This window comes from Podarcis liolepis (assembly GCF_965112155.1).
Source record: "Podarcis liolepis genome assembly, chromosome: 12".
Taxonomy (NCBI): domain Eukaryota; kingdom Metazoa; phylum Chordata; class Lepidosauria; order Squamata; family Lacertidae; genus Podarcis; species Podarcis liolepis.
This window is the reverse complement of record NC_139563.1, coordinates 14709259-14732531: the sequence shown is the minus strand read 5'-3', so window position 1 is coordinate 14732531 and position 23273 is coordinate 14709259. Positions and strand designations below refer to the sequence as shown.

The following is a 23273-nucleotide window of genomic DNA, read 5'->3' as shown; positions in this document are numbered from 1 at the left end:
ATAAGTTTTATACTTGTGTTCAGTATCGGGAGTATATAGCATGATAATTATATTAATCTTCTTGTATCTTATAGTGTGGTGGTTTGTTTGATTTTTCTGTTATTTGTTTGATTGTTTGTTTACTTGAATGTACGTCTGTTTTCTCATAAATGTATTTATTTTAAATTAATAAAGATATATTTTAAAAAGGGGGGGAAATGAACTGCTGCAGCTCACCAGGGCCAACTGTCACCACCTCCCTCCTCCTCACAGAAGAAGGTCTAAGGGCAGAGGGGTTGGGAGGCTTGCTGAGGTCTCAAGGGAGTGCATCTGGTGATGTGTGTTAGGGCACCAGAGGCTTGGGTGGGATTTGCACTCCGTTGCACCTCTGGCGTCAGGGGCACAAAGGAAAAGCAGGGGAGGGTCTCAAAGGGCTGAAAATGCCAGGCTTTGCAACCCTTCCTGTGTGTCGTGATAACTGCGCAAAGCGTGACAATGCTTAATAAAGGGAACAATCTCTTTCAACCATGGCACGTGTGCAGGGAGCAAAAGGAAGGGCTGCAAAGCAACTGGGCATCAAGGAAAAAGGGAAAGCAAACGATGACTCCTGCAGAGATGATGGAGAAAAGAAAAGGCCCTTCCACGCCCCCCATTGGCACTGCGGAAATAAAGCCACAAAACAGGCCACCGCCCGTCCGTCCACCCTGATGATGACGCTGCCTGCATGCAATAGTTAGTGATTTGTAGCCAGCGCTGCTTACCCACTGCTTCTTCTTGGTCTGGGAAATCAGTTGCTTGTGCTGGCTGGCTAGCTTCTTAACCTCTTCTAAAAACTCCTCTTTGCACTTCTCCTTCACCTGCTTCGTCTTCCTGTCGCACTCTGTCTGCATGTTTGCAACAGCTTTGTTCACAGCCTGCCTTTTTTCCTCCTCCATATCTGTACGCAGCTGGGGGGGGGGGCAAAGAAGCAGGTGAGCAGGTGAATGGACACAGCAGTTTCCACCCCCCCCCCCACAAAAAACAAACACCCAACTTGCAACAGGTAACACTCCACATTGCCAGCTGCTTTCCAACGTGGAACTGACCCCACATCACCCCTTCTGATTCACATTGTGCCCACTTTCCTCTAGATGAACTAGCGCTATTCTTGGCAGTTCTCCTCGGCTGCCGTTTGGAGTCACAGGCATTGGCCTGGGCGCTGGAGCAAAGCTGCCAAGTGGGTTGTAGGGATCAAGTGTGCTGGATCTGCCTCAACAACAAAAAACCCTTGGGATTTCGCCAGGCTGTGTGCCCGCACTGGGGCAAAAGGCACAGAGCTGCTGCACCAACTGATCTGCGCAGCCTGAAATCCAGGAAAGTGCCACAGCTGTGTTTTTGGCACGTGTAATGCATCACGGCTGATGCTGCCGCATTGCTCCAGTTTAGAAGATGTATATGTTCTGTCTCAGGCTGCAACACCCATGGCACAACCAGGTGCAGATACAATCTCATTAAAAGCAAAGGAAAACACCAGCGGCGTAGCGTGGGTTGTCAGCCCCCTGGGCAAGGCAAGTAATTTGCGCCCCCTAACCCCTAACCTGCCGCCGCTGCCAGCTTCTTCTTGCTGCTGCCTGGTCTGGTCTGGTGTGGTTCTCTCCCGCACTCAGCTGCGCTGGGCGGCCGCTGCACTGTCCCTCCCCCAGATAGTCCCTCGCTCTCTCTCCGCACCGCATGCCTGGCACCCCCCCCCCCACAGTGGGCGGCGACCCAGCGGCTCGGATCGGATTCGCACAGCCAGCACTGCAGTGAGAGAAAGTGAGTGAGCCAGGTAGGGGCAGAGAGCTGCGAGTGCGAGCGCCCCCCCCCCCCGATATTGCACCCGGTGCGGCCGGCCCCCCCTGCACCCCCCACGCTTCGCCACTGGAAAACACTCCTCTTTGAAATCTTTGTTGATTGAGAAGCCAGCTATAACATCATGTAATGTCTTGCACAGGATTTTTTTTTTTAAAGAACAAACTGCTTTGAGGATTAGAATTAATCAACATCCTCAACAAAGATTGTTCTCTTCCTGACATCCCTGCTTCTGCTCCTTTTAAGTCCCAGGCTACTCCTTTGTGTGGGTGTTTGCCCAACTATATGGATTCTAATGCAGCAGAGGTGGGGAACCCCAGATCTCCCTCTTCCCATTCCCACGGGCCAACTTTAGCAAGTGGGTGGGGAAGACCCACCTGTCAAAGGGGTCTGATTTGCCTTTCCCTCGGGGAACGCGCTGGCAAAGCAGCACCAGCAGGACTCGACCATTGGTTCACCAGCTGATGAGAAGTTTCTACCTTGCTGCCTGCAATGGGTCTTGCATCAGCAGCACAGAACATACTGAAGCAGCCCCCAGCAGAATCAAACGCTGCCCTGCTACTCGTCAGTTGATGCTGCCCCAGTGGACAGGTGGGTCTGGTTTGGAGGAAAATGGTTTTGCTGGCCAACCTGGAATCCCTGGAAGGCCAAGAGTAGCTTGCAGGCTGGCGTTTCCTCACCCCTGCACAATAACAACAATAATTTATATAGTGATTCTCTTCCACCTTAGCATGCCTTACAAAAGCCATACAAGGCAAGGCAATTCTCACTGGTGTGCCATGTTTCTGCCACGCAGCCAACGTGGTGCCCTTCAGATGTTGCTGGACTCCAATTCCAATCACCCTTGATCGCTGGCCATGCTGGTTGGGCTGATGGGAACTGTAGTCCCAAAAACACCGGGAAGGCACCCCGCTGGCCTTAAGTCACATTGGGAGCAACACATGTGGCTGAAGCATCATTTAAACCAGCTCACATTCTACACACCAATGTCCCCCTACAGGTGGTGGTCCTGTACTGCTCCCACAGGGCTCGAGGCCAGGGACTCTTCTCCAACAGCCTTTGCTTTTAGAAGAGTTTACCTGGGAAGGGTTCAACCAGGGGTTATCACCCCTGTGTGGAACAATAAGTACACTCTGAAGGAAGGGGGAAACTGATACACGGTGGTGTGAAATTTGAGGATGGTATACAATTGGAATTAATGCCCTCCCTGTGGTCAGATTTACCTTCTCAAGAGCTTCTCGCACCACCCTCTCCGTCTCCCTCTTATGATCAGCCTTGAACCTTTCTTTGAAGTCGCTGAAGATTTTGGTGTATTTGTCATGGCACATGTTTTGACATACTCCGTCGTTATTGGTCTGGGTGCTCCGATGCAGCATTTTTGGAGAAGAGGCACTTAACTTCTTTGTCTGGGTTGACACGGAAACTTTTTCGATGGGTTGAGGCATTGTGGGGATTTCCTGGCTCGAACTAACTGCTTCCGTTTCAGGCTCCGGCTCCTGGGGGAAACCAACAAAACGACTCCTCTTAATCACCAGTGGAGACGAACGTAATCATCTGGGTTTCAGATATACAGAGTGGGAAGACACTGAAGCAATGTGCAAATCAGGTCCAAACACACCTGAAGGCAAAAGGAGCAATGCTATATAGTATTACAGCACTACAACAATAACACAGGTGACCATGCCAAGTGCTGCAAAACTACCTAATAAGGAGGGGGAGAAAACACATCTAGCATAGAAATGAATTAACTTGCCAGCTTCTCCTTGAAATCTTTCAGTCCCAGCTGATCATTACAAGAATTCTGTAACTAAGAAACAGAGACTTTGTTTTTTTCCCCTCTTCCCTGCTCAATGCTTTTTCCTTTTGTGTTGTGTCTTTTAGATTGTAAACCTGAGGGCAGGGACTGTATGATTAGTAAACCCCTTAGTAACCCCCTCTGAGCCTTGTTTGGTTGAAGAATGAGGTGAAAATGAATGAATGAGTATTACTACACACACAGAATAAGGGCTGTAGGTTTACAGAACCAGAGACTAGGTGTCTCTTGACTTTGGCTGTACAGGTTGGGGCAGATGTAACACTGGCCATGAGATAGGAAGCAGGCTGCAGGTTAGTGTACACACTTTCCCTCCCTTCCCAAACTCTGCTTAAGGCGGGAGCCCTGGTTATGTACAATGAAAGTTGGCACAGATGCAATGCTAAACCATGGTTAAGGCAAACAAGGGAAGCAAGGAGGAATTTGCACGGAAGAAGGCAAGAGAGTGCTCTCCATCTCCTAACTGCGGTTAAGAGATCGGCAGTGTTACATCTGCCCCAGGCCACGGGACTTGACGTTGTGGAATTTTGAGCTTTCCAGTCACTTAAGTGACAGAACAAGCGGGTGTCACTTTTAGCAATCAATCCTTAATGAAATGAGAGCACAATTTATTTACACAGAACTGCATTTAAAAGATCCAGATTGGAGAACTTGGTCCAAATAGGTAAGACAGCTTCAAGCAGTAATTTGGAACAGTAATGCACTCTTTTAAGAAATGGCAATCGCTCTTCTGACATTCACACAGTCAATAGTAATGGAGTATAAACTGAATTTGTGAATGATAAGCAAGAAAGGATGCCCTCTCAGAATTTTTTTCTCCTGCCTTATGCATAGGTGCATGTACCAAATTTGCTGTTTCTTACTTCCTTTTTGGGTTCCACGCTTTGATTACGTCTTCCTTTCTTTGCCCTTGGTTCCTGAGTAACCTTTAGCTGGAGATATTGTTGAAAAAACAATATAGTATTAATTCAAATGCCATAAAACACTAATTCAGAATTGCTGATAAGTAATGAGTATTTTACTTTTATTTCTCTGCAAAAAAGAGAAGTTGACTATATATAAAAACACAACCTACAAAATAAACGGTTCATTAATACCAATTAATTTATTTCTATATGCTTAACTACGTAAAGCAAACTAAAAGAATACCAAGCCTTTGAAAAAGCCCCCAAGGAGGATACAGTGCTAAGGATACAGTGTCAAGCAAGCATGTTTGAACCGCAAGGATGTAACTAGATCTCATGGTGACATTGCCTCAGTTATTAAGCTATCATATGGCCATAAACTTTAAGAGCAGGATTTCCCAAACTTGGGTCTCCAGCTGTTTTTGGACTACAACTCCCATCATCCCTACCTAGCAGGACCAGTGGTCAGGGATGATGGGAACTGTAGTCCAAAAAGAGCTGGAGACCCAAGTTTGGGAAGCCCTTTTTAAGAGCATCTGGGAAAGCCCATCTTCAAGGCAACTTGGAGCTTCCTTCCAAGAGCACAGATTGGAGGCACACTGAAATCTGGTTACATAATAAAATTAGGATAAATGAGGGAGGGATTCAGAGCAGAGTAGGTATTAACGTCACATTATGAACAGCCAACTTTCATCCATGCTAGGCCACAAAGAGTACAAAACCTGAAGCCAAATCAAACTAACTAAAATCTCAAACTTCATCTGAATCCAACAAGAAACAGACTACTAAATAAAATGTAAATCAGTAAGAATATGGCATATTTGCGGGGGCGGTGGGGGGCATAAAATATGTTTTGTGACTTTGCTTTCACTGACAATCATTTAGCTTTTAAACAGTGCATGAACCATTGCTCCAGAACCTCTTTTAAGAGGCTGGAATCCACAAACTGACAGCCGTGCCAACATTCAGAGATTATTGATCAAAACTGCAATACAGATTAGGAATACGTGCAGCCATTCACCTTTGTTTTGCATGAACTGCCCTACAGATAACAAACAACTCACGCTTATATCCCTCTGGGTAACATGTCCTTGCAGAGGAATTAAAAATCCAACCCTGCTGTTGACACAGCAGAGGCAGCTGCTGTTAGTGCCACAACTGCAGCAGCATTAAATTGCACGGGCACAACAAATGAAATGGTTGCAGCTGTCCAATAGGTAGAAGGATCACATTTAAGTTTCCCAAATTCATGACTGAGTGGGGCTGGGGGGAATCGCATTGCACAAACAGGCTCATAAATACAAAACAAAGGGGAACAGAATTTCGTTAGTAATGGCCATCAATGCATGTTTTACACATCATCAGCAGGACATGTTCACAGGACTGACATGCAACCAAATAATGTTGTGTATCATGCAAAAACAGGAAACCAGATCCTATCAGCTTTCGGCTCATCTGGCACAGTATTGTCTACACAGACTTGCGGTGGCTCTTCAGGGTTTCAGACAGGAGACATTTCCAGGCCTTAGGTGGCGCAATGGGTTAGTGCATCTGGCTGTTAACCAGAAGGTTGGTGGTTCAAGCCTATCCAGGGACGGCTGTAGACAGGATTCCTGCATTGCAAGGGGTTGGACTAAGATGACACTCAGAACTGTAGATTTGGAAGGGACCCTACGATTCTAATGGGAAATGCCAGGGAGTAAACCTGGAACCTGGAACCTACTAATTGTAGAGCAGATGTTCTACCACTGAACAACAGCCACCTTGCTTCTGGTTTCTAGTCTGCAGTGGAAACCTGAAAGCCTGTGGACGCCTATCTTTTCATTCCTTGCTCAAAAACATTCTTGGAGAGCCAGGATGTCAGGAACAAACTTTATAGATTATCATTCTTGCTACGAAGTACGGAGTGTTTCCGAGGAATAACAGCTGGTGCAGAATTTGTCTTACTTACTCAAAACAGGAAGACGTTCGGTGAGAAAGCAGACTCAAAAGAACAGCCTAACTTTGTGCACGAATCCACGGAAAGTCAGCCTTTACCTGCAAGGCTGATTTCCCAGGACGACTCACCTGCTCATTGCTGGTGGAAGAGATGCTGGATTCTGCCTCCTCCTCCCCTTTATCCTCGTTCTTTGATTTCCAGAACCTGCCGTCTCGAAGGAAGCGCTGGTGTAGTTCCAGCTCATCACACGCTTTTTTCCAGCCCATGCTACGTTTTACATGCAGCCGATGTATATTAACTGTGATCTCTTGAATATTTTCTGAAGGAATCCAGGCCCTGGACAACGTAAATTAAAAGTCATTCTTAAGAAAGCTCAGCTGCATGTTTGATTTATGCACACCTCTTGAAACTGGCTAGGGCACAGTTTCTAAAGTAGTGTTTTTTTCATACTGAAAGTCTATACATGAATTATCATAAGGGAAGATACCTTACAGTCTTTTGTTACAGGAGACCCTACCTGCCCGCAGACTGTCTTGCCAGAGTGGTGCATGCTCTGGTTATCTCCTGCTTGGACTACTGCAATGCGCTCTACGTGGGGCTACCTTTGAAGGGGACCCGGAAACTACAACTAATCCAGAATGCAGCAGCCAGACTGGTGACTGGGAACGGCCGCCGAGACCATATAACACCGGTCTTGAAAGACCTACATTGGCTCCCAGTACGTTTCCGAGCACAATTCAAAGTGTTAGTGCTGACCTTTAAAGCCCTAAACGGCCTCGGTCCAGTATACCTGAAGGAGCGTCTCCACCCCCATCGTTCAGCCCGGATACTGAGATCCAGCACCAAGGGCCTTCTGGCGGTTCCCTCACTGCGAGAAGCCAAGTTACAGGGAGCCAGGCAGAGGGCCTTCTTGGTAGTGACACCCACCCTGTGGAACACCCTCCCTTCAGATGTGAAGGAAATAAGCAGCTATCCTATATTTAAAAGACATCTGAAGGCAGCCCTGTTTAGGGAAGTTTTTAATATTTAATGCTGTACTTTTTAAACACTTGATTTGGAGCCACCCAGAGTGGCTGGGGAAACTCAGCCAGATGGGCGGGGTATAAATAATTAATAATAATAATAATAATAATAATAATAATAATAATAATAATAAGCCTCATATGATGGGCCGGTTCAGATGCCAGTCTAAAAAAAACCCCATGGATCAGAAATGCACTATGTACCTGTGTGTTCCCCCCTCTCTTTAATTACTTAATTGAATACAAGATTTCAAGCTACAGTTTGCTGTGATTTGTCAAGCCACTGTTTACTGTGATGTCCAAGGCAGGAAACTATGGCTTGAAGCTGACAGCAAATCTGCTTTGTAGGGAATACTCAGATCACAGAGTTTCCAAGCTCGGGCATCACAGCGAGTCGAAGTTTAGCAAACCAAGAAATATTGAATTCAACTGGGTAAGCAAGCAGCACAAAGGCACATGGGAATTCCTGGGCTAACAAATAATGCTGACATTTAAATCGAGCCAGAGATTTTCCACCTGAAGCTTCCCCCACCCCTTTTTTAAAAAAATAGCTAGCATAAAAGAAAAGTGTTACCAAACGTGTTTCCCCTCTAGCAATGGTTCTATATTACCCTTCTTTCTTACTCTGCTTCTTACAATAAAATGGATGTGCTTTGCAATGGGGGGGACGGGACCTATTGCTGTAATATGGATTTTTTTAAAAACAAAAAAACAGCTCCTTAGATAAGGCTACTTTTATTTGTATGTGGTTACGATCTCATCCCATTTTGCACATGTCTAAAATGCCATACAACTGTAAGTACCAATCTTTTATTCAGATTGCTATATGAAGAAATGAGTCAGGCAGACTTTGTCTCATTCTTTTATCTAAAATATGTTAGAGAGCATCCCTGCAGCAGTTCTGAAAGTGAAATTTCTTGTGTGTGTCACTGGACAGTCCCTCATATCTTTTCTAAAATCAAGTGAGTTAGGGAAAACAAAACATGGTCTATGTGGCTTGTAATTATTATTATTTTTCGCCTGGACCTTAAGAAACAAAGAGCTCATCAGAAGCTGCAGGTATGAACATACCTTTGGTGGTGGTGACCAAAAAAGCGAACGTCCACCTGATTGTCCTCTTTCTGCATGACTTTGGCAGGCCAGAATCCAAAACCTTTCATTTTAGCCCAAACCAGCTCATGATTGGGTATCTAGAAATTAAAGGAAGATGTAAGTTGTAGAATGATGGCTGGCTATGGGACTTAAAAGTATGACACTCAACTGCAGAATCAAGACGAAACTCATCTGTGATAGTGCTGAACTATGTCTTATACACAGGAACCATAAGATTTCACCTTTGTGAGCCTAACACCACAAGGCCAAACCATTATCCCCCTATCCCTTTCACTGCAGGCACAGCAAATCTGAGGTTCCTAGCTTAAATTTAAGTACTCTGTTAGAATTCGTTAGCACCTAAATACCAGGTTATTTGATGCCAACAGAGGCTGACCGACATGTGAAGTTCCAGGCGCTTGAGCATTTTGTTCTCTTGCACATGGGAAATGCTCCATGTGCCCTTAGGAATCTGTGCAGGTTCGCTAGAGTTGCTGCATTAGAATCAAAAGTGTAAAACGCGTTTCAAGCTGGTACATCTGAATGCTTAACTGGTGCTTGTTCCCATCATCTAGTACTCAGAGAGTTCATTCTGCAATCACAGCTGGTAACCCATTAATAGACCTTTGGGTTTTGTTTTGTGTTGGCTTTTTTAATGTAATGTTCTTTAAAAGGTTATCTGAGCTGCTGGCCATCACCATATATTGTGGCAGCAAATCTGAAAAATTAATCATGAGTAGCATGCAAAAGCAAACTGGAGAAGTAAAACTTACACAAGGATAGCAGAACCAATTGTCGGGACGCGCGTTCGATAAGTAGAAACAGTTCTTGCAAAGCTGAAGTTCATCCAGCTGAAACGGGAAACAATCTGTAAGTATATTCTCTAACATGATTATATTTTTGACTGGGGTTTTCACGTGGTCTCTGCCTTTGCAAAATTATACTAGCTGTACATGCTAAGCAAATGTTTGGCCTTAGCACTCTTTTATTTGTGCTGAGTATAAAACCAAAAACTTCTTCAATTTTTTTAAACAAACTATGACATGAATATGAGAATAATTAGCAAACTTTAAAACATTTCCTACGCTCTAGAATAATTTGACTATGGAAGCACTAATGCAACAGCTGACAATGTTTAACTCTATTTAGATGTCTCCTTTTTTTTATTAAAGTGAAAAAGTGGCTTCGATTTTTGAAGCAGGTGTCAAACATCTCTGATCTGGATGAGTGCAAATGCATGAACCAGAAGCTAAAACACTTCACTTCTAATTCCGTCTCTTTCCATTAACTAATCAGCTACCTCTCACAAACTGAATAAAAATAAAATCCATTTTTCCTCTTCTGTTTGCATGATTTTAAAAATGCAGCTATGTAAGCCCACAGTTATATGGGAAGATAGAATAGCCAATAAGCTTGCTAAGAAATGGTGTATTTTTAAAGCCATAATATTTACAAAACACAAAAGAGCGTTTCACTTGGGGGCTCTCGATGTTGCATCAACTGTTGCACAAGATTTACTTATTTCCAGGAAAACTTTCAAGACAAATGGAACCATTTAGCATATGGAAACTGGTAGGCAATTATCCTGACACCAAATAGCACTGCCAGCCAACTTACTTGCTGGATATTACTCACCTCGTGGCAGGTGTCTTTGTAAAGCATTCTGGCTATATCAGCTTGCTCACTGTCCGCTGCAAATAAAGGCACACAAAACTAAGTATTTGCACACTTTTCATACAACCACCAATCTCTTATTAGCGTGAAGACCAAATGGATACATTTATAATGGCTATTTACTAATTTCTGTTCTGATTCCTCAGAGCTTCTCAACAACTCTACAATTCTGTAGTTCTTGCACTGGTGCTGTTGGCCATGACTATGTGCCAAAGTCCCCCAGAGCAAATATTTACACATGAAGGGCACATTTGTAAACACACAACAGAACTAAGGAATCTGAGGTGCACATTACAGACCTCCTGAATTTTCTCTTTTTACTGTGGGGAACACAACAGATGTGTTTGCCAGACAGAGTATAATCTCTCAGTGATATATCCAACTATGGTGAGAAAGGGGTGTTTGACCTTTAAAGCCCTAAACGGCCTTAGAATCATAGAATCATAGAGTTGGACTAGACCACAAGGGCCATCGAGTCCAACCCCCTGCCAAGCAGGAAACCCCATCAGAGCACTCCTGACATATGGTTGTCAAGCCTCTGCTTAAAGACCTCCAAAGGAGGAGACTCCACCACACTCCTTGGCAGCAAATTCCACTGTCAAACAGCTCTTACTGTCAGGAAGTTCTTCCTAATGTTTAGGTGGAATCTTCTTTCTTGTAGTTTGGATCCATTGCTCCGTGTCCGCTTCTCTGGAGCAGCAGAAAACAACCTTTCTCCCTCCTCTATGTGACATCCTTTTATATATTTGAACATGGCTATCATATTACCCTGTATACCTGAAGGAGTGTCTCCACCCCCATCGTTCAGCTGAGATCCAGCGCCGAAGGCCTTCTGGCGGTTCCCTCATTGCGAGAAGTGAGGTTACAGGGAACCAGACAGAGGGCCTTCTCTGTAGTGGCACCCACCCTGTGGAACACCCTCCCTTCAGATGTGAAGGAAATAAGCAGCTATCCTATCTTTAAAAGACATCTGAAGGCAGCCCTGTTTAGGGAAGTTTTTAATATTTAACGCTGTGCTGTTTTTAACACATGATTGGGAGCCGCCCAGAGTGGCTGGGGAAACTCAGCCAGATGGACGGGGTATAAATATATTATTATTATTATTATTATTATTATTATTATTATTATTATTATTATTATTATTATTTATTTTCTGTTCCTTGGTACACACATTATGCAGTTGGGCTTGCTAAAAGTCATCTAGAACTATTATGTCTGAAAACACCTGCCTGCAACACACCCGCCCTCTCAGTTTGTGATGTGCTAAAATTTCAGCTGGGCAGGCTGGTCTCTGGAGGAGCTAAAGGGCAGTTGGTGTGTTTTTGCTTTTGAGATCTCTGTGGCTCTAGCCACATTTAATCCTTCCGGCACACGCACTTCCGATAAGCACGCTGGCGAGGAAGAGACAACGCCGGAGAGTAAAATAATGCATTCAGATTTGTAACTAGGGCCAAGCCAAACATTTATCGTTTTGATTTTTCGTGTCTGCTGCTGTTGCTCTTTTGGCAAGCTAGAAATTCCTACTCAATAAATAGGGAGTCTTTCTTGAGGGGAAAATGCCCACGTGTTTTTTGAAGATGCTCTGAGGGTAGCAGTTTCCAGAGCGTGTGACTGTGAAACACAGAAGCAAACCCTAAAGGATATAGGTTTGGAAGTACTCGGCAACTTGGCAGCCAAAATAGCTGTACAGTCAAGAAACGCTGCTCCAGTCACATGGGACTTGGGAAAGCTTGCGCAAGATATATAAAAGGAAAGCCAACTGATCCCTAGCTGAGTTGGCTGTGGGACCTCCTCCCACAAGCTGGGGTCATTTTGGATTATCTCAGGACTAGTTAGCTCTCTTGGGGATGGGGAGCACAGCCTCCTTTGAACCTACTTGGGAGATTCCATAGCCCCAATGGAAAGCAATTGATGCTTTTGAAGGAGCAGACATGAAATTGAAATTGCAGGAAATATTTCGGCTCAACCCTATGAGGTGTGCGGCTTATGTAAGATCCTATCGCACTGGTTTGCTTTGACTGGGGTCAGCAAACTTTTTCAGCAGGGGGCCGGTCCACTGTCCCTCGGGCCTTGTGGGGGGCCGGACTATATATTTTGGGGGTGGGAGAACGAATTTCTATTCCTCACAAATAACCCAGAGATGCATTTTAAATAAAAGCACTCATTCTACTCATGTAAAAATACCAGGCAGGCCCCACAAATGACCCAGAGATGCATTTTAAATAAAAGGACACATTCTACTCATGTAAAAACACCAGGCAGGCCCCACAAATAACCCAGAGGTGCATTTTAAATAAAAGGACACATTCTACTCATGTAAAAGCATGCTGATTCCCAAACCATCCACAGGCCGAACTGAGAAGGCAATTGGGCCAGATCCGGGCCTCAATTTGCCTTCCCGTGGTTTTGACCTTACCTCCGTAAAAAATCACTGTGTTGTGTAGAAGCAACTGAGCGTCTGCTTTGAACTCTTCGTAGCTCCTGTACTTTCCTTCGTTTACTTTCTAAATAGATTGAAACAGTCATAAAAGCATGCATTTGAGCTGGCAACCAATCACATCCAGGCAAACACAGGCCAATGACTTCTATATTACACATTTCGTGGGAGTAAAAAAAAAAAAGCGGAACTGTACACAACCCAAAGAACAGATTTTGTACACTTAAGGTCCCAGCTTCAATCCGTATCATTTTTGATTGACAGACACCCCGTGACACCTTTTGGAACAGGCCCTTCTGTGTGGCACAATGCTTAGTTGACCATTCAACCACTTGTGTCATTAAGCTTATCAAGGCACAGGGCGGGGAAGCAGCAGCAAGTTTGGCGAGGCACAAATGTGCAAGCTAATCTGGCACTTTCATCAGTACATCTGCATCACACTGACCTTGCCATCACCCCACCAGGCCTCTCCTGGTAACCACAGTGATGCCACCAGAAAACGCTGCTCCCCAGCCCCACAGACTGCTATTGGCTTAATAAAGATGTAAGTGCTACGTCTATTCAGGGTTTATTGGCACGTGATTGATCTAGAATAAGCGGTTTGAGGGCTGCCAACATTAACATGCACACCCAAATCTATCCCTATTCCACTGCCGTTAATCGTCTTATGAAAAGGCACACACAAAAAAGAACAATTCCAATACTATAAGGGAAAACCGGGGGCAGATCTACTGGGAAACTAACAAACCTTAAGCTTCAGGACCCAAGAAGCAACTTTTAATCTATACTGCTTAATTTTGGGGGGTCTAGCAGACCCAATTTGAGTCACATGACTGAAATCAGTTGATTTCCTGCTGTGCGTATTTCAACCGTCTCAAAGTTTGAGAGTCCGTCATCGTGATCTGCCGTGGACCAACTCCACCGAAGAAGACGACAGCAGTTACCAGACCTCATTGCTGGTTGTGAACAGTTTAAACTTCGCCCCCCCCCCGAATGTAGGTCCACCACTGCAGAACATACCTCTTGTATAGTTGGAACATCAACGGCTGTGTGCACCAGCCTACGGTACATTGGGTGTTTGTTGTCCTTGCCTTTCTTGTTTAGATCAATAGCCTAAAAAAAGCATCACAGTAAATCAGTTCAGTAGCTAGTTAGTGCTGTAACAGAAAAGCACTGACATCATTCAAATGTACTCAGATGGAGGCCCCAAAGCGTGTCTGTCTGACTAGTGGACGCGCATGGACAATGTTAAATTTTCTGAACTTGCCAATTCAAAAATTCCTGAGGTCACTTTGCAAAAAGCAATTCTTGTTAAAACAGCCATGGGGCAAAACCCACAGCCTTTTTCTCTCCGTCTGGAACTTTTAAACAGTGATTCCTTCCCAAAATAGATGTATTAAGCTTCAAACAAATTGGGGTGGCGATTTCCAAGTAAATTCTGCTAAATTGAATTTGCATGCAAAAAAAAAGAAAGTATTATTTATTGCATTTATATCCCCCCTTCTTCTCCCCACCCCCAGCAAAAGGTGGCATGCATAGTTCTCCCCCTCCTCATTTAACAACCCTTGCGAAGGAGGCTGGGCTGAGAGCCAGTGACTGGCCCAAGGTCACCCAATGAGCTTCATGGCCGAGCAGGGATTTGAACCCTGATCTCCTAACATTTCGAGTTGGAAACTGAGCTCACATTTGATTTCCAAAGCAAAATGTGCAAATACGCAAAAGTCAAAACCACACTTTCTGTCAAATTTTATGTCAGGTCAGCAGGTGTGCCAACTCTAGAGGGGTGAGGTGTCTTCGCCCCCCTCAATGTGGAGCGGGTCCGGCGCACGTGTATGTGATGCCACACACAATGCGCACTGCACACCACAGCTTCAGTGGCCGGCTCCTCCAGAGAGCTCAGCCTCCTCTGAACAACACGCAATCCAAGTTCCCTCAGTCTTGGGGACAACCTGGCACCTTTGCAGGTCAGCAAGAATAGGGCCCTACAGGAAGTGAAAGGACCCCCAAACCATGCTTCCAGAAGAGCGTGGCCGCTGCAGCCAAGCTCCATGTGGCTTCTCAGATGACCTGATGGGAAACCAGAACAGGAGTGGAACTGTGCAGTGACAATATGCTTGTGAAACCTTGGAGCATGTTCTGCCATGGTACATAGGGCATTAGCAGCAGGCCCTGGCTAGAAGAAGAAGCGGAGAGGAACAACGGAGGAAGCTGGCATGGAGAAGGCTATTGAGGAGAGAAGCAGACAAACCAGTGGAGAGATTACAGGGGAGAGTGACTGTGCTGCTGCAGTGCTGCCTAAAGAGGAAGGAAGGACAGAGAGGAGGAGGGGAAGGAAGGAAGGAAGAAGAAGAAGAGTTTGGATTTGATATCCCGCTTTATCACTACCCAAAGGAGTCTCAAGCGGCTAACATTCTCCTTTCCCTTCCTCCCTCACAACAAACACTCTGTGAGGTGAGTGGGGCTGAGAGACTTCAGAGAAGTGTGACTAGACCAAGATCACCCAGCAGCTGCATGTGGAGGAGCGGAGACACGAACCCGGTTCTCCAGATTATGAGTCCATTGCTCTTAACCACTACACCACACTGGAGCCTGGGGCTGCTCATCCCTGTGGTGAGCCAGGGAGGAGGGAATGCGATAGGACACAGGAAAGCTGTACCTATTGCAGACAGGGGTCCTGTAATGCCAGGGAGTTCTCCAGCTCTCTGAGTAAGAGCCGCACCAAGTCTCTCTGAAAGGAAGAGATCACCTGGGAGCCTGAGGGCCTGATGCACCTTCACAAGGCTATCTCACGGATTGAAGTCATGGCCATTTGTTACACAGACACGTGTTATCCAGTGTCACCCAGCTGTTAACAAGAAAATGCTGTTGTCTGCCAAGAGGTGCTCAAGCTTATCCGGGCCACGGCATTCTCCCAAATACAATATAATTGATGGAACAAGTCCATTCCGAAGCTGATCCACACGGAGTTGTCTGGTTGCAACCTGAAGATTTCCCTTGCATGAATTCAAGCATGAGGTCACGGCCCTGTTGAAACCTGTTTTTCGTGCAATCTTTTGCCCGCCATCCTCTAGCAGAGGGCGGGGAGATCAAAAGCAGCTGGAGAGGTGAGGGAGAAGGGTGTAGAGTGGGGGGAAGGTGAGAGAGGCCACCACTGCCTTGTCTTCTGCTTTGGAAATGAATCGAAAGGTACAGGAAGAAACACTAGAATCTGGGGCTTAGCCATAAAGAGCAATTGCACCATCAAGAGCATCATGTTTCAACACTCACTCGTTCCTTCATCCGGGAGACGATGAAGCGCAAATAGGTGCTCATCTCTTGCTTGCTTGTGTTCTTCTTCTTAATGCTCTGGTAACAAACGAACAAAAGGGAAAAGAAGCAGTCTTATTAAAGAATTCAGACTTTTAGCAAGTCTCTTAAAATCTTACAAGGCAAAACACGTTTAAAGATCCAATGGCAAAACACCGAGCGGCAGGTTAGCTCAAGCAAGCTAGATTAATCTTCACTTGCAGATTGCGATTAGGCAAGAATCTGCACGGAGTGATCCTGATGCTGGTTTAGAAGGCACTGCACATTCTGTCCGTCCCTCCTCTAATTTCTTAAAACCAGAAAGCGAAGAAAGACTCTCTTAAGAGGGTTGTCGTTGTTGTTTTTAATTGTGAGGAATCTAATGGCCGCTGTGAAATGATGCAATAACCATCCTAGGCTGTTATCCCATGCCTAAGCACACTTAACTTGCCCCAAAGTTCGCTGGGTCGATGCATTTGCTGAAACCTACAGGATTTATGTCTATGTTAACTTGCTTAGGACTGGCATTTTACTGTGCAAACGGCTTAATACAATTACTTTAATTGCCCTTATAAGCATCCCTCCCTGTGAGGTTAAACTGCTAATTCTAGTTTTACAGTTAAGGAAGAGAAACTAGGATAATGTCTCTCTTGATTTCATCTTTATAGAGTCTAAGACCGAACTGATATTTAAACCAAGGTCTCTCGTGTTCTGCTCCAGCACTCTATGTGCTATGCTACGCTGGTGAGAAACCCCAATGGCATCTAGATACCTGATTAGGGCAATCTGGGGAGGGAGTGGGATGACCCTGGGTAACATATGCAAAGGCGTATATTTGCCTCGACATGGCATTAGCCTTGACTGAAAACTACAGACTAGAGAGGAAGGCATCTTAACAGGGAACAGTAAGTCCACATCAACGCCAAAGGAGGCTGGGAAGAAAGAGAGAGAAAGAAAGAAAGAGAAAAGAGGACACCTAATAGAGTCTCAACATCAACCAGTAGGTCAACCATGGTACTGTAATGAGCCGCCAAGTGGGAAGTGGGAGAATAGCCTTGTATATATTTTGTTGAGGGATCAGAAAAGTCTTAAGGGTCAACTTGACCCTGGTTCTCTACTTGAACTAATAGCTTCAAGTTACAAGAAAGGAGATTGCGACTGAACATCAACTTTCTGACAGCAGGAGCAGTTCAGCAGTGGAACAGACTCTCTTTCTGGATGTTGTGGACTCTGCTTCCTTGGGGTTTTTCAAGCAGAGATTGGATGGCCACCTGTCATGGATGCTTTAGTTGAGATTCCAGCATCGCAGGGGGTTGGACTAGATGATCGTCAGGAATCCCTTCCAACTCTATGATCCTATTCCTGTCAATTGGGGAGCAAAAAGCTGCTGGATGAAAAACACTTTTTTTTGTTTGTTTAAGTCATGGGGGCTACAAGTCATAACCTCTGTGGATATGAACCCAAGCTCCATGTGTCTGGTAGAGAAAAATGCTGAGTTTATGTACGAGGAGTGGCTCAAAAGCTTATGCCATTTTAAAGGAGAGACTAGGAAACCCTGCATGCACAGGGATCCTTGCTGTGTCACAAATGTCAACTGTCCTATTTAGTGGGGGGAAATGTCACCACTTTGAAAAACTTATAGTAGCATTTTTGCCCCCCCCCCCTTCCGTCTCTTGTGGTTCAGCTGCCATGGAACCTAATCCAGATTGCGAAACTGAAAAGTCGCTCCTTCCTTTTACAGAAGATCAGAGCTTCACAACCACTCTTGTACAATAATATCAAACCAGAGGGTTGTGCCAGAAGGGTGCTCTGAAACCCAAACAGCTTTATTCTAAATTCTTAGTGCAACTTTCTTAACCACAATTTCCTATTGTCAGTTTCCAATGAATGCAAGCTGTTTGGTATATTGGCTGCATTCTTTAAAATCATTATTCCTGAAAAGTTCCACTGAAGCCAACATGGCTATCCAGATTCAATGTGCTGCTATACCTGGCAACTGAGTAATTTTGGTCTTATTGCATAAGTGAAACTTGCAATGCACAACACAAGGTCACCTGTTTAGTACCTGTCTCAAACATTTAAAGCACAATTTGCTAACTATTCAACTTTTCCATCATAGATTGAGTTCTGGGCTAGCTGTTATGCAGGACGAAATAAAAATGGTGGATTGTTTATAATGTATTTTACACAGGAGGGGGGAAACCACCCAAAAAGTGACAACACACATACACACACCACGCAAAAAAAAAAAAAAAAGGTTACTCCTTCAAGTTATTTCTGTGTTCCTTTTTTGTAGGAGTGCACTTTAAAAAAAAAAACTTTCCTGCAAACAAATGTGTTTATTGCTTTCAGAACCGTAATAAATAGAAAAATTGAAATAATACACTGGAAAGCCTTTTCAAAGTTTTATTTTGTGGTGGGGTGCTAATATATTCCTGCAGAAAAGCAACCTTTATTTAATTTTTAAACACCTTTATTTAATTTTTAAACACCTGAAGGCACAAATTCTGGAACCAAAGTACTGTGGGTTCCAAGATGATCAGAGTTTTGGTAATTCAGAACCCTAAAACCCTATATTCTGTAAGCATCCCTACATAAACCACAATACTTCCTGAGAAAAATCTTGGTATTTTCTTTCAAACTGCATTAAGGGATGCAAAAGAATTGAGGTACTTTTGCGGGGTGACAAGCAATACTCTTTTGAGTCTCCCTGTTCCTGTTCTCTAAGCAAAAACAGTCAGTGTAGCTGAAAATAAGTATGTTAGTTCAGGTTATCCCATTGGCACTAAGAATAGCATGGTTTATCAAACTAAAAATTGATCCTGCAATAGTACGTCTTGATCTGTTTCAAATATTATGGAGCAGTACTAGGGAAAGGAAGCACGGGGCATTTATGCTTCCTGTCCCTATCTCTGAATGTCCAAATTCATTCTCAAACACTACAGCGAAAAAGTGACCGAGGAAGACAGCCAAATTTGGATTTAAGAGCCAGTTAGGAGGAGGCAGACCACTTCTTGAGAAATATCTACACAGCTAGCATGCTTGGAAAAACCAAACTGTTTTAGAGTAGGGTTCGTTTACTATAAAGCCACTGGCATGCTGCCCCTGGCATAAACAGAATTGCCTGTGAATGTTCTGGCACTGTCTCCTGTGGGCTAATGCACCAGTGACCCTATACAGTATGCTTAATCTGCACATGTGCTGTATATATTTTTCAAAGACCAAAGCCAACAGCATTTTTCAGACATACATTGAATTATTCAAAGTCTGTCAAATGAATTCTTCAGCTCTACTATCTAAAAAAGGCTGTAACACGAATAAACACTTCTCACGGCCCTTAATGATTCAACAATCTGGCTTAAATGTGTCCAGGAAGGGACTCGTCTAGAAATATGGGAGGGGAAACCCAAATGCCAAACTGTTTTTAAGATTAGCCAGCAGCGATCTGCACACCAGGTTCAACAGTCCCAACGTTTTTATAAAGGACAGTATTCAGACAGGTCTTGCTATCAGTTTTAGCTTCTGCTGCCATGTCAGCACAGGAATTTTCAGTACTGACTTTTGACAATTCCACATTTATGGTGAATGAGAGACAATGTCTGTGTGCTGGAGCGTGCTGTAATTGATTCAGCGTCAAGCATTCCAGAAACTGCTCCACATATTGGCCCAGTTCACACATGACACTAAGCCAAATCATGGCTTAGCGTGAACGAGCAAATGGACAGGTTCCGAAAAAGAATATGGCAGCTGCTTTGCTCCTTTCTCCAGTCCATAAACAAATATTGGCTTCAGCTCATGGTCTGTCTGGAGCGAGATAATCCACGAGATGTTAACACTAAAGGAACCATGATTTAGTTTACAGTAGCACAGCAGCAGAAGAACAGAGTGCCCGTGATCTCCTCTCCAGGAACCTGCACATTTGTTTGTTTATTTTGTCAAGGAATACCATACTGTAATGAATTTTTAAAATAATAATAATAATGATAATCTGTTACTAGCCTTTATGAACCTATTATCTTCAGACTTTCACTCAACCACTACATTTTAAAAAAATGGGTAAGTTTTAAAATATGAACTCAAGAATGGCAGTTGCTTGATGTGCTCCTAGACATGTCTGGACTTTTACAATTCCTGAATGGGAGAATGCCTGGGTAGCTCATGCACGCTGTTAACAAACACAAACATTACCCTGAAAAAACTTGTTGAATCTCAATTCACAAAGGGACTGGAAAATAAAACGGTTTTCAAAGCACATATGCTCTTTACTGTCCCTGTAGAATGTGGTAATCTTATTTGGCTTTTGACTATAATATATATATAACCGCAAGCATAGAGGAAGAGAGGCAAGTAGTTCACATCTATGCTTACTTAAAGTTGCATTAGGGTATTGCATGTATGCCATTTGATGAACAGCTATTATTAAAAGGACAACACAGCCTGGGTCATATTAATATAAACTGAGGGTTTGGGATTTAAAGACACCTCCTGAGGGAAAGCACAGGTTGGGGAGAACTAAGCTCCCTTAAATATGCATTGAATTGCCCCCCTTCCTGTTTTCCAAGGATTAACTGGTGACCCAGTTATGATGCAAAGGTCTGCTCTACTGCCACCATCACTTTAAACAGTCTTTTTCACCAAGCAAGTTGGGGGACAAGGTGCAACAGAAGGAGCCAAGCCAATTGATACTACCCACTGCCTATTTCCTGGTGCCCAAGTGAACCACCTGTTTCTTAGCTCAAAAATGAAGTCTTGAGTGGTGTGCATGCATTACAGCATGGGTGCGTACGTTGGATCCAGCAGGGGGTCCATGTCGGCCCACACAGCTGTTTTTCCCAAACCGTGCCAACCTGCCCAACAGGTGATGTCACTGTGACGTTAACATATGAGAGTGTTGGATGTAAAATAGTTAAACAGGTTACCCAATCAGAGCCCAGGGGGTGGAGTCAGCTCTGGGAGGGGCGAAGTCCGTTGGGAGTTGGGTGGTTGGTTGGAGTGGGAGTGAATTGGGATAGAGTCTGTGGGTAGGTTGAGTTAGTGTAGCGAAATAAGCTGAGTCAGGAACAGTTAGGGGCCAGGAAGACAAGTAAATAACTAAGAGGTGGTTTAGTGAGTGAGAGCAGGTAGCGGAAGTTATAGGTCTGGATAGACACCCCATGACTGTAATTGACCGATACCGTTTATGAAACCACACGCTTGTTAAACTGCAATAAAGAAACAGAAGTTTATGTTCCAATTTAATCCTGACTGGACTCAGTATTGTACCAGGTAGGGCCTGGGTGGTGGCAGCGAGAAATAAAGTGGTGGCACAGGGATCAATAGACGGTGAAGCGTCTGGGGACCCTGTGTGATCGCCACAGTCACTGAGGGATGGGATGGGGGTTAGGTTCTGTTGGGGTCCCTGCAGTGAATGTGCTGGTGACTTCCATAGGCCACTTTTGACAGGTAGGTGGGCGGGACCATGTCAGATGACTAATAGGCAAGTGGCCGTGGTCCTCTGTCAATGTTAACCCACGGGGGTAAAGATCTGGCCTGCTGGGCCAAAAAGGTTCCCCGTCCCTGTGCACTAGAGAGAGGCACGGGTAGAGAGACTTAAACTTTATGAATCTCTAGTTCAACTGCTCATAATAGTAGAAACTCAGAAGACACGTTTGTGCAAGATGATGGGGGAAATGCAGAAAGCTGACTTGGTCATTCAGCTGCTGCTATCCCAAGTACAGCCAGCAGCCTCTGCTTCCTGCTAAGGGAGAGCAAGAATGGTGCGAAGGCATTCGTGGCCTGACGACACTGCAGTCTGCAGGAGAATATGCACTCACCCGTAAAATTAAGCATACCAGATGAACATGAGAGTATAAAAAACCCAAAAAACAAACCACCCCACTTGTCTGTAATGTGAAACCTACACCTGCAAACTTCAGTGCCAATAAACCAGTGGTGGTGTTCAAATCTTTCTGCATCAGCTGTTCCTCTGCTGAGTAGCGACTGGTATTTGCCACCATTAAGTAAAGCTTTGTATAATATGCTTGTTGCTTCACTACTGGTGTGCATAGTGGGACACAAACATTAAGAGATGCAGCTGGCCAGTGTTACGGCAGAGTGCCAAGGGACTAGGCAGAACAGGCTGCGTGAAGTTGTTTTGCCAAATGGTACAGTGTCGCAATTTTTGTCCTCTCTTGTGGGGTTTTCCTTTTCTTTTCTTTAAGGCTGTGTTTGTGGCCTGATGTCAATGAATTCCAGAGAACAATATACACCCCTAAAGTTACACTGAAACTGCCTGAAGATACGTAGAAAAAAAGATGGGCTTAATTTAAGGAGCCCATAACACCCAGGAATATGTGCCCAATTTTACAACATGGATCCCCAGGGCTGAACTACAAGCTGCTGTTCCTGAAAGCAGCTTGGCTATACCAGCAAAGCTGGAAGCAAAAATCTGTCTTGCTGGACAGTGCTGGGGATGGCAATAAGGATGATCAGCAGCTATACGGATTAGATGTTTCTTAGGGCAGCCATTTGCAAAAAGGGAATGGGTTACTGCACTGCTATGAATTGTGTAGAAGGTGTAGCTTGGTGAAATTCTCCCTTCTAAACAACTATACAGGGGCCCTCTCCTCTTTTGACTCCAGCCACCCTACATTCACTTGAGTAAAAGCAAAGATGTGGGCAGGTGGGACAGGAGGCAGCAGAAAAATATGGAAGTGGGGAGTTTTCTTGGGCTAAAGTGAGGCCTCTTGAAGAGCTATAACCACATCATGAGCAAGGCAAGGGAGGGAGGAAGCAGGCATGGATGGAAAGCAGCAAATGGGAGGACAAGGTCAAAGGGTTGGGAGCTCTCTCTGGCAAGGAAGGAAACCAAGAACTAAATGAGGAATCAGGCAGAAGTAAATTCATTCCCTGTTCCTGAGGCCAAATGGAACCCATGGCTTACCCTAGCCCTCTATCAATGGACTCCAAATTATATTGAACTTCCATTACTTTTGCTACCAGACTCATTATTGCTTATAAACAAGAGCATACTTGCAACAATACAAGTTACAACGATCGTTTATTCACAGCCCCAGTGCTTTTCAACACATCTTCCATGTATGCATGTGTATATATATATATACACGTATATATAGGAAAGTTAAATGGGAAAAGCAGAGGAGAAAAGCCTACCTGCCTCATCAACTGAACATGGCAAATATGAAATTCTCATTTCCCATCTCTCCCCGCTGCCATCGCAGCCCCCAAACTATGACTTATTGGGCGGGGAGAACCAAAAGCTTAAAGACTCTGGTATTTGTATTTGAGTGATTTAAAG

At 44.5% G+C, this 23273-nt stretch overlaps 1 protein-coding gene across 29 annotated transcripts in view; it reads right to left on the bottom strand.

Annotated features, from left to right (window-relative positions):
- ZMYND11 (zinc finger MYND-type containing 11) overlaps positions 1 to 23273 on the bottom strand; it is a 111956-nt gene that overhangs the window by 4340 nt on the left and 84343 nt on the right. For 12 of the 29 annotated variants that reach the window (XM_083466921.1, XM_083466935.1, XM_083466919.1 and 9 more), the window contains 10 exons: positions 15959 to 16036; positions 13712 to 13804; positions 12671 to 12758; positions 10216 to 10271; positions 9354 to 9431; positions 8560 to 8678; positions 6595 to 6802; positions 4486 to 4554; positions 3033 to 3305; positions 741 to 926 (listed from right to left, as the gene is read on the bottom strand). In XM_083466921.1, the coding sequence (XP_083323047.1) occupies positions 741 to 926; positions 3033 to 3305; positions 4486 to 4554; positions 6595 to 6802; positions 8560 to 8678; positions 9354 to 9431; positions 10216 to 10271; positions 12671 to 12758; positions 13712 to 13804; positions 15959 to 16036 (1248 nt within the window). Of the gene's footprint in view, positions 1 to 740; positions 927 to 3032; positions 3306 to 3562; positions 3617 to 4485; positions 4555 to 6594; positions 6803 to 8559; positions 8679 to 9353; positions 9432 to 10215; positions 10272 to 12670; positions 12759 to 13711; positions 13805 to 15958; positions 16037 to 23273 lie in introns of all 29 variants that reach the window. The other 17 variants (XM_083466911.1, XM_083466924.1, XM_083466918.1 and 14 more) reach the window with 2 other exon arrangements.